The sequence below is a fragment of the Cyanistes caeruleus genome, chromosome 29, assembly GCF_971803275.1.
Source record: "Cyanistes caeruleus chromosome 29, bCyaCae1.hap1.1, whole genome shotgun sequence".
Taxonomy (NCBI): domain Eukaryota; kingdom Metazoa; phylum Chordata; class Aves; order Passeriformes; family Paridae; genus Cyanistes; species Cyanistes caeruleus.
Window position 1 is genome coordinate 355,451 of NC_141729.1, and position 12,646 is coordinate 368,096.

At 48.3% G+C, this 12,646-nt stretch overlaps 1 protein-coding gene across 5 annotated transcripts in view; it reads left to right on the forward strand.

The window, feature by feature from the left end:
* ZMAT4 (zinc finger matrin-type 4) overlaps positions 1-12,231 on the forward strand; it is a 72,310-nt gene extending 60,079 nt beyond the window's left edge. For all 5 annotated transcript variants that reach the window (XM_086865417.1, XM_086865416.1, XM_023940787.2 and 2 more), the window contains exons 5-7: positions 1,231-1,455; positions 6,719-6,815; positions 11,784-12,231. In XM_086865417.1, coding sequence (XP_086721543.1) covers positions 1,231-1,455; positions 6,719-6,815; positions 11,784-11,799 — 338 coding nt within the window. In that variant the 3' untranslated portion in view covers positions 11,800-12,231. The remainder of the gene's footprint in view (positions 1-1,230; positions 1,456-6,718; positions 6,816-11,783) is intronic.
* The last annotated feature ends 415 nt before the right edge of the window (positions 12,232-12,646 follow it).

Here is a 12,646-nt window from a genome sequence, read left to right on the forward strand (position 1 = left end):
AAAAACAATAGAAGGTTATAAACCCCTGTAAATTGATAAGGTTGTAAGTAATGTTATATGTAAGGTAGAATTTCCTTGAAGGCTGTCCCTTAACTGAGCAGGTCAGCAGAAGATTTATAACAATATTAACTTTCTCCAGCCATGGGATCAATCACAGCGGGCTCCAGGCATAATTATATATCTAAATATATCCCTCTGCTGCCGTTCCTGGTGTCAGCCACTGAGGTGGGTTTGACATTTGCTGCCCTGTGTGCTCATCAGGGCTCAGATGGATCATCTCCCCATCATAGACTGCCACCACACACCTCTTGCTACCTCCAAAAGTGTCTATTCCAGTACCATGGAGAGAGCAGGTTGTTAATTATTTAAAGAGCAGACATTTCATGTGGAAAAGAAAAGAAAAGGAAAGCCACATAAAAGGGAATTTTTGAATGAGGTGTGATAATTAAGTGCTAGTCATTGTATATTTTTGTATCCCTGTGTTGTCTGAACTTTATTTTACTTCAAACTCTTTTTTTGGGTTTGTGATTTGTATTGTATGAAGTTGGGAAACTCTGTTGAACAAAGTGCATTCCATTATATGAAGACTAATCACTCACTTTTCTTTGGAATGATTTGGGGGTTGTGTTTATGTTCCTGGATGAGCTTTTGATGAATCTGAGGGAAAACAGAATTAAATTAAGGTCCTGTGTTGTTGGTACCTGACAATTCACAATGTGAAGATCTTTGAAGGATGGGACTGACCATTATTTATTTTTCATCTGTGACAGTTTGCAATGACTATGGCTTTCCCCGTTCCTTCTGAGGCCAAATAAATTGAAAAATAAGAATTGAGATAATGATAAATATGTCTCTATCCTGAGAAGGAGATGGCTCTGCATGGTGTATTTATTCTCCACTGACGATTTTTCCTGGGAGTAGCAATTCAAGCAGGATAACTTTAGCAAATTTAGTCAGATCAGTGATGGGACGTGTAACTGCACTGAGAGCATCCTCTCTCCCCAGTTAGGGAAATGCAGAAAGCTGTGTAACAGTCCTGGGCTGTCCTTTCATTATGCTTTTTTTAATGAGAAACGGTAGCTTTCCGAGCAGCACCATCCCAAATATCCACTGGGACCCTGTAACTGCAGCTAATTCCTCCCCGTGTCTGACGGGGGATCTGCGGCAGTCTGGTGTTGCTCAGGCAGCACGAGCCTGGCAGAGCTCACATGTGAACATTCCCTTTTCCAGAAGCTGCTCTGGGCTCCCTGAAGCCACCGCACTCGGCCAGTGGCGCGGTGCCGCCGCCGCCGCAGCGCAGGGACTCGGACCGGTACTGCCAGCTCTGCGCCGCCTGGTTCAACAACCCCCTGATGGCTCAGCAGCACTACGACGGCAAAAAGCACAAGAAGAACGCGGCCAGGGCCGACCTCCTGGAGCAGCTGGGCAAGACCCTGGACCTGGGGGAGCTGCGAGGTGAGAGACCTGCTGTGGCAAGCAGGGACCCTGTGGGATCCAGTGCCCACCACAGTCACCGGTGGTGCAGGGAGCCTGAGGTGCTGTCACTGCTTTATGAGCTTCCCAGCTCTGTAAAAAAATCCCCTGCTCCCAAATGCCAGCCTGCAGTTTTAGCAGCATCCTTTCAAAGTTGTTTCCTCTTCTGCCTCCTCCTAAAATAGTCCTTTCCATTAGTGCACATACCTGTCCCCAAGCAAGTGTGGCCTGTCCCTGGGAGAGGAGAGCACATTACAGCTCGGCCCCATGCAGAAGTGCAGGCAGGAGGATTTTGCTGGAGGCAGAGCACTCCCTACATCTCCCTGATGGAGAGCAGGACAACTGTCTCACATGATTTAATTAGTGTTTGTAAAATGCTGCGACGGCCCTGGGTCAGCAGCAGCAGCAACAGGAGCTGAGCATTTGCCACAGGGATGTTAAACACAAGGTTTCTGTGTTCTTGTTGAAGGGAGAGCAGTCTTTCTTCATCTGTCTGTCAGTCCATCCATGGTGGCCCCACAGGGAGAGCTCTGGTGCCTGCAGGTTCCCTGTGGGAACTGTGCCCTGGGCTTGCACCCCCTGGGAGCCACCCCCGAGCAGAGCAGAGCCACAGCCAGGCCAGCAGCTGGAGCCCCCCAGCATCCCAGGCCCTCCTGAGCTCGTGATGGAGAGGTGCAGATTGTGCCAGCTGGGGATGTGTCCAGAACTGAATCTGGACAAGAACCTGTTTGAGCTGTAGGCACAAGAGAGGCACGAGCCTTTTGTCTCCATGGTCTGGGTTACCATCCCATGCGCACACAGGGACCTGAGTGAGGCAGCTGAGGAAGAACAACAGGTTTGATTCAGAGCTATGTGGGGGAGCTTTCGTTTGCCAGGGAGGCTTTGCAATAACATTTTGATATACAAGCAAGGTTTTCTTCCTTGCTAAATGAAATAATTTTTCTTTATATTCTAATGACTGCACAGTATATTTGGCATTTCTTGATCTCCCATAAACCTTGTAATGGTTATCTTGATCCTCCTGTGCTACCTAGTGTGACTCACGGTGCCATCAATGATTCATTCCGCTGCTGGAAATACGTAGGAACAAAACCTGGGGCAATAACATGCTCAGAGCTCAGTGCTTTGAACTGTGCCAAGCTCAGGAGTGGCTGACGATGTCATTAACTGTAAATAAATCAATTGGGAAGTGTTTTATTCATTTAGCTCCTGGGAGGGTTGAAATTGGAGGCCTTCACAGCCTTATCAGCTGCTGGTTTTTACCCTGTTGTTGGTGCAGTGCCTGGTTGGGGTTTGTATGGGATGCAGCTTGCCCTGGCAGTGTCTGGGTGGCAGGAGAGGGGACAGCAGAGCTGTGTGCAGGCTGTGTCTGTGCCTGCTGTAGGGCAGCAGCTGTGGTTCTCTGGTTCTCAGCTTCAGGGTGCTGTTCCAGGGGTGCAGTCTGCAGTGCCCAGTGCTCCACAGCACCAACGAGGAGACAGCCAAGGAGGCTTCCCTGAGCACCAAGCTGGGAAACCTTCTCCGTTTTTCTGACTAGGGCATGAGCTTCTGCCTACTCTGTCCACCTAGAGATGCTCTCCTGGAGGCATTTAGCTGCAAGATTAGAGCAGATCTTTACAGGTGTTGAGAACAGTCTCTGCAGTGGCCAGCACAGAATGATACCCAGCTCGTTCCCGAGCAAACAGCCTCCCTTGGCAGGTAACATCACGTCCACCTACAAGGTAACAGTGGCAGCAGGACATGGCTGTGCTGGGGACAACATCCCCATATTCTCCTGCTCCAGCTGTCTTTGCTGCCTCAGTTTTCCCTGGATTACAAAGTCATCTCCTTCCTCTGCATCCCCAGTGGCTTCTCCCATCACAGCTTAAATATTAATTCTATTTTGACTAGTGTGGGAGATGAACATTTGATGCATTGTATGAGCCTGGAACAGGCAGTGTCAGTTGAAGTACAACATTTCAGCAGCCTTTGATGTTTTGATAATGGCTGTAATAAAATATTTATTGATAAATATGAATGTATATTTGGAGAAATAAGAATAGAGATATATTTTTGGACAATTGATATTTATAGGAAACAAAAACATTGATTCTTCTCACCAAGTGCTCATCCTGCAATTTTTGAAGTCTTATTTTCTTCTCAGAAATAAGAATGAGGAGAGGGGGAAGAAAAAGCAGAAATGAGCATTGTTTCTGCAGTCTGTGTTGAGTTAAAGCTGCAGCACAGGCACAAAGATCCCTTTTCCTTGGCCGAACAAAGTGCAGGGTCCAGCCCACTCTCAGCAGTTCTGTGTGGCTTTCCAGCCATGGCGCAGAGCTGCTTTGGGGACCTGGAACCCCTGGAATCCCAGGGAACATACCCTGAAAGAGGAAGAAATTGGGAGTTTTTTCCCTGCAGAGCTGCCTCTCCTGGCTGCCCCTGCACCCTGGCACAGATCATAGGAAGACAAAACCTGGTGGGTGCCAACCCCCATATTGCAGGCTTTGCTCTGGCAGCTTGTACCTGTTCAGCAGCATGGAGTGGATGTGCTCAGTGGGAGGCAGATGTGGCTGTGTCTGATGGCTCTCACCCTCCCCAGCCTGTGACAGACACAGGGAGGAAGAATGTCAAGTTTCCTCCATCAAGTGACATCTCACCAGTTTTGGTTCATGTCTGATGAACATCAGACAGGATGGCAGACGTGCCATCCCCCTTGGCCCCGCTCTGGTTCCCACTCTGAGGCAGGTGGGCTCTGCCTGCTGCTGGGGCCGAGCCAAACCCTGCAACAGGTGCTCTGAATCCCTAAAATAAAGCACAGGAGCCTCTGCAGTCCAGGTGGACAAGGGCACAGAGATGATGTCACTTGGAGCCTTTGTGTTCTCAGATAAATTGATGCCACAGGTGCTTTCTTCCAGAATCAGGCAAAGAGCTGGGCTTCCTTTTTCATCTCAGCTCATAATTTCTTTGTATGCCTTATAAATACTTCTCATTCTGTGCTGTCACTTGTGGTTAGTAAGAAGCAGTTTAACAAGAACTCCCCTGGAATGGGTTTTAATGCATTTTATGCAGGATGACATTAATAACTTAACTTGTTAATATTTTATTTAATGGGGATAGGAGGACATTCAATTTTACATGAATGCATGTCACGCTGCAGGGGAGGCAATGCTGATGTGCCTTGAGGATGCAAAAGGGGATGTGAACACAGCCAGAGCCCAGCAGCTGCCAGTGTGCACTGCTCAGGCTGGGACCACCTTCCCATCACTGCTGGCCTGTAGGGCTGAGCTCAGCCCCAGCACACTGGCTGGGGCGTTTTATGAAACCAGTTTCAGCCAAGTAACAGCTCTGATGAGCTCCAGTGAGGTCAAACTCTGGTAATTTTTATATCATTATATATAGTGATTATTGCCTGTGCTCTTATCCTGCTGTTGATTTGATGCTAGTTTCCTCTCTCAATCTCCATCCCAGTTGATGGAATCAGCCCAGTCTGTGGCTGCATCTTGCAGCCTGTGGGAAGAACTGCATCAGGGAGCAGCACTGAGTTCCCTGCACAGAACACAGGGAAGGGGAGCAGGGTTCCCCCTGGTTCATCACTGTGAGTAGCCTTGACATGCTGAGGGAGAAAATCATCATCCCCACTTAGGAGCTGCATTCGCTGAAGGCGTTTCCACCTACACCAGTAATTAAGATTCACTGAGGCTGCTGTTAACTTGCTGCTAAATTGGCTGAGCAGCAGAACCTTATTACCTTAAATTCAAGTATTACCTGTTTCTTAGTTCCCCAGTCCCACTTTGCCACGTGGAGATCCTGGTGGGGCCCAGGTTCTCAGTCTGCTGCAGTGTGCTGACACCCCGTGCCATGCACTGCCCTTCCCATTCCTTCACCTGCACTCTGGTGGATTCGTGTGGCTTCTGCTGCCTGTTGGTTTAATCAAGAAAACAGGAGCTGCCAGCAATGGACAAAGTGTGTGACTATAAAACCCTCACTGCTCCATCAGGAAGAAATTCTGTAGGGAGAAAGTCCAAATGCACATTTGCAAACTGATTTCTGTTCTGTGCCACGTCATGATACAGAAATTACAGAAACTACTTAAATACCTCTGCAGTTTCTGGCTTGTTGTTTTCAAGCACTCATCTGAATGATTTTGAAATATTATTTAAAGATGATTTCCATGTTGTGCCGAATTCCTGAATGAGAGATATTATGAAGCATTTGAGAAAAATGGAGCTGTTGGTGTAGCTGGTGTCTAGGGTGCAAAACGAGACAAGGGATTTTTTGAGAGGCTGTAGGTTCAGCTGGGGAGGAGTCAGTGTGCTTATTACCTGTGCAGTTAATTATGGTGAGCATGGACTGATCAAATTTGAGAATGCCATACATTATTTGTTCTAAATATGTTGTTTTAACAATTTTGGCAAAGAAATAATACTGTAGAAAGCCAGAAGAGACTATTCCAAGGAACATTAGAACTGTTCCTGAGGAGCAGAGCAGTCCCTGCAGGAGTCCCATGGCCTCCAGTGTTTTTAAGCAGAGCCCTTGGTTCCACTGGGGACTGCAGCCAAGAGAATTCAGCAGGTGAGAGCTCCTGCTCTGGCTCTGGGTGGCTGCCTGGTGCCCCTGCATTCTGCCAGCCTTCACCTCCAGCCTGAGGCTGCCGAGTGTGGGATGTCAGCGTCTGTGTCTGGTCTTGGTTCACTTTGGGGGATAAATCAGAGTGGATCCCTCTGGGGAAAAGAGAGTTCCTAAGTGATCTGGCTGCTGAATGTACTAACAGGGAATTGCTCTGAATTGTGATCACCACCAAAAACTGGAGGGATAAATGGTGCCTTGAGTGCTTGTTAGTGTGAGCACAGCGATGATGCCCTGAGGAGGGCACAGGAGAGATGCACCACACTCTCAGGAGGGATTAACCTTTGAACCTGCCTTTCTTCTGCTCACTTCTAAAAGTGTTCCTTTAGGTTTCTCTAATGCTTGGGTACCCTGGCCTGGGAGAATAAATAGATGGGTCACTGTAAAGAGAAATGTCTGTGAAACTGGAAATGAAATGTGGGATCCAAGTACCTTCTAATTAACTAGAAGTTTGCTTGGAGCATAGGTTACTGCTTTTGTTTTTTTCTATTTCTCCCCCTTTCTTCAGTCATTTTCCCTTGTTTGTACTTTCTAGCTCCATTTTGACTCAGAGTAGCCCCTGGCCCAGGCACAAGAGTGCTTCCCTCTAGTGCAGCACAGCCAGAGCCAAGGGATAATTAACTCTGGGTTTTCTTCACAGGCCTGAAGCGCAGCTACACCTGCAACATCTGCAATGTCACCCTGAACTCCATAGAGCAGTACCATGCACACCTGAAGGGCTCCAAACACCAGACCAAGTGAGTATCGTTGTTCTCCAGTGGGCTCCAGTCAGTCTGTGCCTGCCCAGGTGGAGTGCTCAGGGACAGTGACAGTGCTCCTTGGCACTGGAGCAGCGTGGGAGCTGTGCTGCAGCGTGGGAGCTGTGCTGCAGGGTGGGAGCTGTGCTGCACTGACCAGCTGTGCTCCAGGGTGGGAGCTGTGCTCCAGGGACCAGCTGTGCTCCAGGGACCAGCTGTGCTCCAGGGACCAGCTCTACTCTGGCTGCTGTGAGAACAACCGGAGGCACCTCCAGGTCGAGGAATGCAGGGCTGAGCCCACATGGGCTTGCTGCAGTCCCACTGACTTGTGGATAATGATACTGAGTCTGCAGCTTCTTTCACATGTGAAACCTCAGAAGAGGCACCATGAGCCTAAGGCAGGGATTAGGTGCTTCCCAGTGAAACAGTTTTTGCTGTGATTTAGAGTAATTATGCATTACCCAGCTATGAGAACTGGGGGGAGTCTGCTCTGTCAATTACTACAAATTATTAAAATTAAGTGATGGAGATACATGATAGCAGAGACTAGATTAATGAACTAATTGCTCTTAATGCACTTACATGTGAGCTTTGGGAACCATTTCAGGCTGAATCACTTGGAACTGCCCAGACTAGGAGAGGAATATAAAGGGTTATACATGAAGTGCTTCAGGTAGCTTTGAGGGTAGTCTGAAAAGTGAGCAGGATGAGCAGAACTTGCTGTGATTACTAATGGCTCCTTCTGCTTAAGCCAGCACAGGATAAACCCAGCCCTTCCCCAGCTGATGTCAGACCTTCACAGGTTCCTGGTATTACTCACGTTAGCTCTATTCTATTTGTTCAGGGGACATTTGAATGTCTTCAAATGCAGTGATCCAGCTCAGCTGCCAGTGCAGGTGTGTTGTGGAGCCCTGGGCTGGGGCCAGGTGAGTGAGCCAGCCGTGGTTCTGGGCTGTGCCACCAGCAGTCTGTGACCCTCCATCTCCTACTCCTCAGTTTATCTCCCTGATGGGACATCCAGGTTATGTGGGGGCAGTTGGGACAGGGTCAGGGTCCATACCCAGTGCAACAAATTCCCACTGCTGGAAAACAGAGCTGAGAGCTCTTCCTCTTGGAAACCTGGAATGACAGCATCTGTGCCATGCTGCCCTGGCCCAGAGCTGTAATTTATCCTTCCCTTGCCAGTCCTTCCAAGTCTGTCTGATTACAGCTGTGGTTGCTGTTGGTGTTATTGTGAAGGATAAAGGAGTTTATCTCAAACCAGAGCAGCCTCATGGATGGGAGACAGAGATGTCCAGAAAGATGTGTCACCAGCTCCCCACACCAGAAGGGTGCCTGATCCTCTGGGTTATCCCCACACCTTTGGCTCTGTTGTGCAGTCTCCTGCAATTAGCAGAGATTAAAAATCTTAATGTCTAGTGCTGTGAGTGACCACCTGGGGAAGTTACTCGTGCTTTGTCTGTGGCAGGAGTGACAGAGGACACGTGTGCCCTGGGCTCAGCCCTTTCTCAGCACAAAGGAATGTGCTGGACAGCACAAACAACAGATTTTGGCAGGGCTGCATCCATGTCTCTCTAGCTTCTCCAAGCAATTACCTCTTGTATACAAAGAAAGGGAAATCCAGACCTGGTCCTTTGCTGAGTTTCCACAGCTGTGATGTCCCCCATGGGTCACTGCAGCCCGTGGCTTCCAGGTGTGCTCCGTGCTGGGGGCAGGTGAGGATCATCCCCTCCTCGTTCCTCAGCCAGTGTTCCCCACTGGTTTCTGCTGCTCTCATTATTGCTGGTTAATGTCAAGGCTGTCCTCTGCCTCCTAACTCAGGCTGAAGCCACTGGACTGCAGTTGCCGAGGCAACAAAACATTTTATGTCATTGTCATACTTCATACAGTTAAAGCCTAAACAAACCTGAAGAAAGGGGCAGTTTGTGAAGGACAGGGGTGAAGGGACACAGGGGCTTTGCTCTGGGACAAAGAACAAAACAGGGAACAGTGATTACAGGATGGAAGCTGAAATGATGCAAAAAATACCAGGCAGATGAGTTTCCTGGAAAGCTGCTTGAGGAGTTCAGGAGAGAACTTTCATGAGGCATGAGCTGCATTGTGGTTATTTATTACTGTTCTGAGAGCTGCAGAGAGCAACATGCTGAGAGCCCCAGTTAGAGCTGCCTTAAATAACCCACCATACACACCATGGGCTTGGCAGCTGTGTTACCCTGGACCCTGGCACTGCCCTGGGGAGGGCTGGGGGTCCTGGGGCTCCACACAATTTGAGGCCTGTACCCTGCAGCTAAGCTGCTCTTCCTTGAGTTGTCTGGCCAGGAGAGATAAACCATTCATAGGACCTGCAGGGACTACCCCAAGTGCTTCTGACTGCATTTGTTTGACCAAAAGCAGTGGGAAACAGGGCTTAGGAAGGAAGCTGGAAGTGTCTTGGCTGATATTTTGGTGTGGAGTAAAAGATGCAGGAAGAGGGAGCTAATACTGAGCTGGTCCAAAGCAGATATAGCTGCCAGCTCCCATTTTTTTCTCCAGGGTGCAGGTACTTGAGCTTAATTTGAAAATGAAGATTAAATGCCACATTGGATGTGTGTGGAGTGCAGGGCTCAGCTCAGGCTCTGATGGGTGATGCTGTGGGCATGTGCTGGCACAAAGCAGCTTTTGGAATGTGGATGGACTCTGGAACATCTGCAGCGGGGAGGAGCACTAAATCTTTAATTAGGGATTTATGAACTGGGTAGAGATGATTGAGTCATTGTTTGACTTGCTTTCCAGAAATAGATGGGGTTTTTTTTCTCTCTCTCCTCCCCCATGAAGCACAGAGGAGCAGTGCTGGGCAGAGTGCCAGGCAGGGGCCAGTGCCCGCTTTGGCTGAACCATGGTGGGCACCAACAGCTCCTTCCCGTGGGGCCCAGCAGCAGCCAGAATCCCAGCTGGGAATGTGACTTCTGAGAGGCTGGGAGGGAGACAAGTGCCAGCCTCGCTCCTCACTGTTCACCATGGGCTGGCAGAAACAAAACCTCCCTCTTTTCTGCTCTATGCAAACTGTGAAGATGAAAAATCAGGGCTCAGAGTGATTTGCAGTGGGAATGAAAGTCCCAGATAGTTGTGAAAGGAGACAGAGGGTATTCAGTGTCTGGGGTCAAAACAATGCTTGTGCAGAGTTACCCTGGGGCTTGGCAAAAAGCTCTTCCTGGGGAGGGGTTGGGAACAGGCTGGGTCATCACCACAGGCTGGAGAAAAGAGCTGCTGGATCTGTCTGTGAGGTGGTTCCTCCTCTGGGCATGGGGCTGCAAGGAGCACAGGGGCTTCTGGCAGAGCCCAGATCTATGTTTGGGGTGAGTGTCACCCCTGGGCCAGCTGTGGGTGTGTCACCCTGCAGTGAGAGCTGAGCACCACTGCTCAGGCTGTCAGCAGAGACCCAGCCCCAGTAATTAACAGTCTGACTGTGTGGGGATAACATTCCCACTGCCATAAGAATTTTGTCTTCTTGCCTTCATTTTGTGTCTTTGATCAGCCAGACCTCTCTGCCACATCTAGAGCTCACAAATGTATTCCAGGGTTTTATAATCACTAGTTCACACTTTCATAGATGCTAATACATGTAAGGGTTTCCCTCTCAGGCTTCCTGGTTAATTTAATGATTTTTGCAGAGAGGGGACCCAATCCTGCAGCCATCATTGGGGTAAAAGCAATTCAGTGGTCAGAAATAATTCTGAGGTGTTCAGAATGGTCACGTCTGGCAGGGGAGGTGGCTCTGCAGCCCTTCCTGCACAACCCAGCCCTGGCTTTGGGCTGCACCCTGTGGAAGCCCAGATGGTTGATGTCCTGCTGAGGAGCAGAGACAGCAGGCTTGGGCCTGGGTGGGCTCTTTCCTCTTTCTTTTTTATTTTCAGGCTGAGAACACAGATGTCTGGTTGGAACAGGTATTTATCAACATAAGCTGCTTGGCTATTCAGGAATGAGCTAATCAAAATATTGTTATTACCATGCGTGGAGAAATGTCACCCTTTCCCATGGTTTCATTTACATCCCTTTTCCCAGCTATTTAAGAAGGTGTGAACAAGCACTGACAGCCTGCTGTGTGTCCCAGGATCTGTGTCTGGCAGAGCCAACACGTGGGGAGCTCTGGGTCTGCCTGGCCCGGCTCCACTTGGGTCAGATTTAGTGCCAAACGGTATTTCTGTTTCTTCTGGATGTTTCCAGCGCTGTCCCTGGTGCCAGAAGGTTGGGCTCCTTCCACACATCCTCACTCAGAACGAAGGTGTTCTCTGATAGAAGATTTCCAGTCAATTTCTGGAAATAAGAGTAATGAGTTGAATGGTGCACTTCATACCCAGGCCAAATGATTTTGTTCTTACCTTGGTGGCTACAGGAACAGTAACCCTTGGTAGTAATAGCATTTCTGTGTACTTTTTGTAATATATTGTGGCTTTTGCATAAAGAAGCCTTTAGAGCAGTAACAACTCCAGAAGATGAATTAGTTACAAAAGGTAGATGGAATTGATAGTCATTTTAATTTGTCACAGTTTCAGTTCCAGGGAGCAGCTGAATAATTACACTGCCTGTGAAGAAAGAGAATGCAATACTTCCTCTCATTATAGATCTAACTTGTCTCCCTTCCCTTTTAATGTAAGTGAAAATAAAGATATCTGTGATATCTTCTGTTTTGATCATCATTTGAAAGCCCTGGAACAGCCTGCACAGCTCTGTGTTGTGGTGTTTGGTGTACAGATTAATTATTTTAATGTGAAACCCAAACACTGGGTTAATTGCTCAAAGCACAAACCTGAGCTTGCCAGTGCCAATTCCAATGAGGAATTCCTCATCAGCTGAGCTGTGCTGGGTCATGGAGGAGGCAGGAAATTTAGGACCTAAAGAAAGGAGACTTTTCCCAGTTTGCTGTGGTGGATTTCTTTCATAAAACACATCTGGATGGAGCGTGACTTGGGCTTTGTTTCTTTCTTGCAGCCTGAAGAACCAATAGTAGCTCGTCAGTGGAGAAGAGGACAAGCACTAACGCTGCTTCTGTGGAGGGGAGCGGGTCAGCAGGAGAGGAGGCTATCTTGGACAGTGATCCTATGTGGATTCAATAATTAACATGTAACTAACCTTTGCTTTGGACAAATACATGGATTTTTTTTTTTTTTTAATTTTGTGGTGAGTTTAAATATTTCGATGGATTTTTTTACCCTTTCAAGACAATATTTATTCAGCACAGAGTCTAGAGTATGATAACTATCCTGTAAATACAGCACTTACTCATCAGTCATCTTCAGGGACAGTGGAAACAAATGATTTTACTTTTTCATATTTATTCCTAGATTTCTCCCAAGAGTATAAGATTATTCTGCTACATTATCCATGATAGTGATGTAATCAGTCTTCAATCAGAAATAAACACACTTTCTTCACCTTCTCCAGCATGGTTTGTGTCAACACATACAGAGCAAAACCAGTGAATCCTGGGGATTGTGTCATGGATGAGTTTCTTCCTTCCCTCTTTGTCTCTAGAGAAACAAATGCTCCACGAGTGAAGAACACTGAACAGAAAGTGTGAATTCTTTCTCCTGGTAGGATTCCTGCAGGCTCAGCAGAGGCAGTTTGTTTTGTTGACTTTGTTTTGAGCTGAGGCTGTTCCATGCAGCTGCAGGAGGCACAGGGGGAGCAGAGGCTGAGCTGGCTGTGCCATCCCAGGTAAGGCTGGAGTGCTGTGCCCCTGCAGGGAGGCAGTGGGGACTCAGAGTTATCCCTGCACTGATCCAGCTCTGCCTCTGCCTGCTTTGGGCACTGAGCAGAGAGAAGCAGCCAGGTCAGAGGAGAGTTCTGCATCC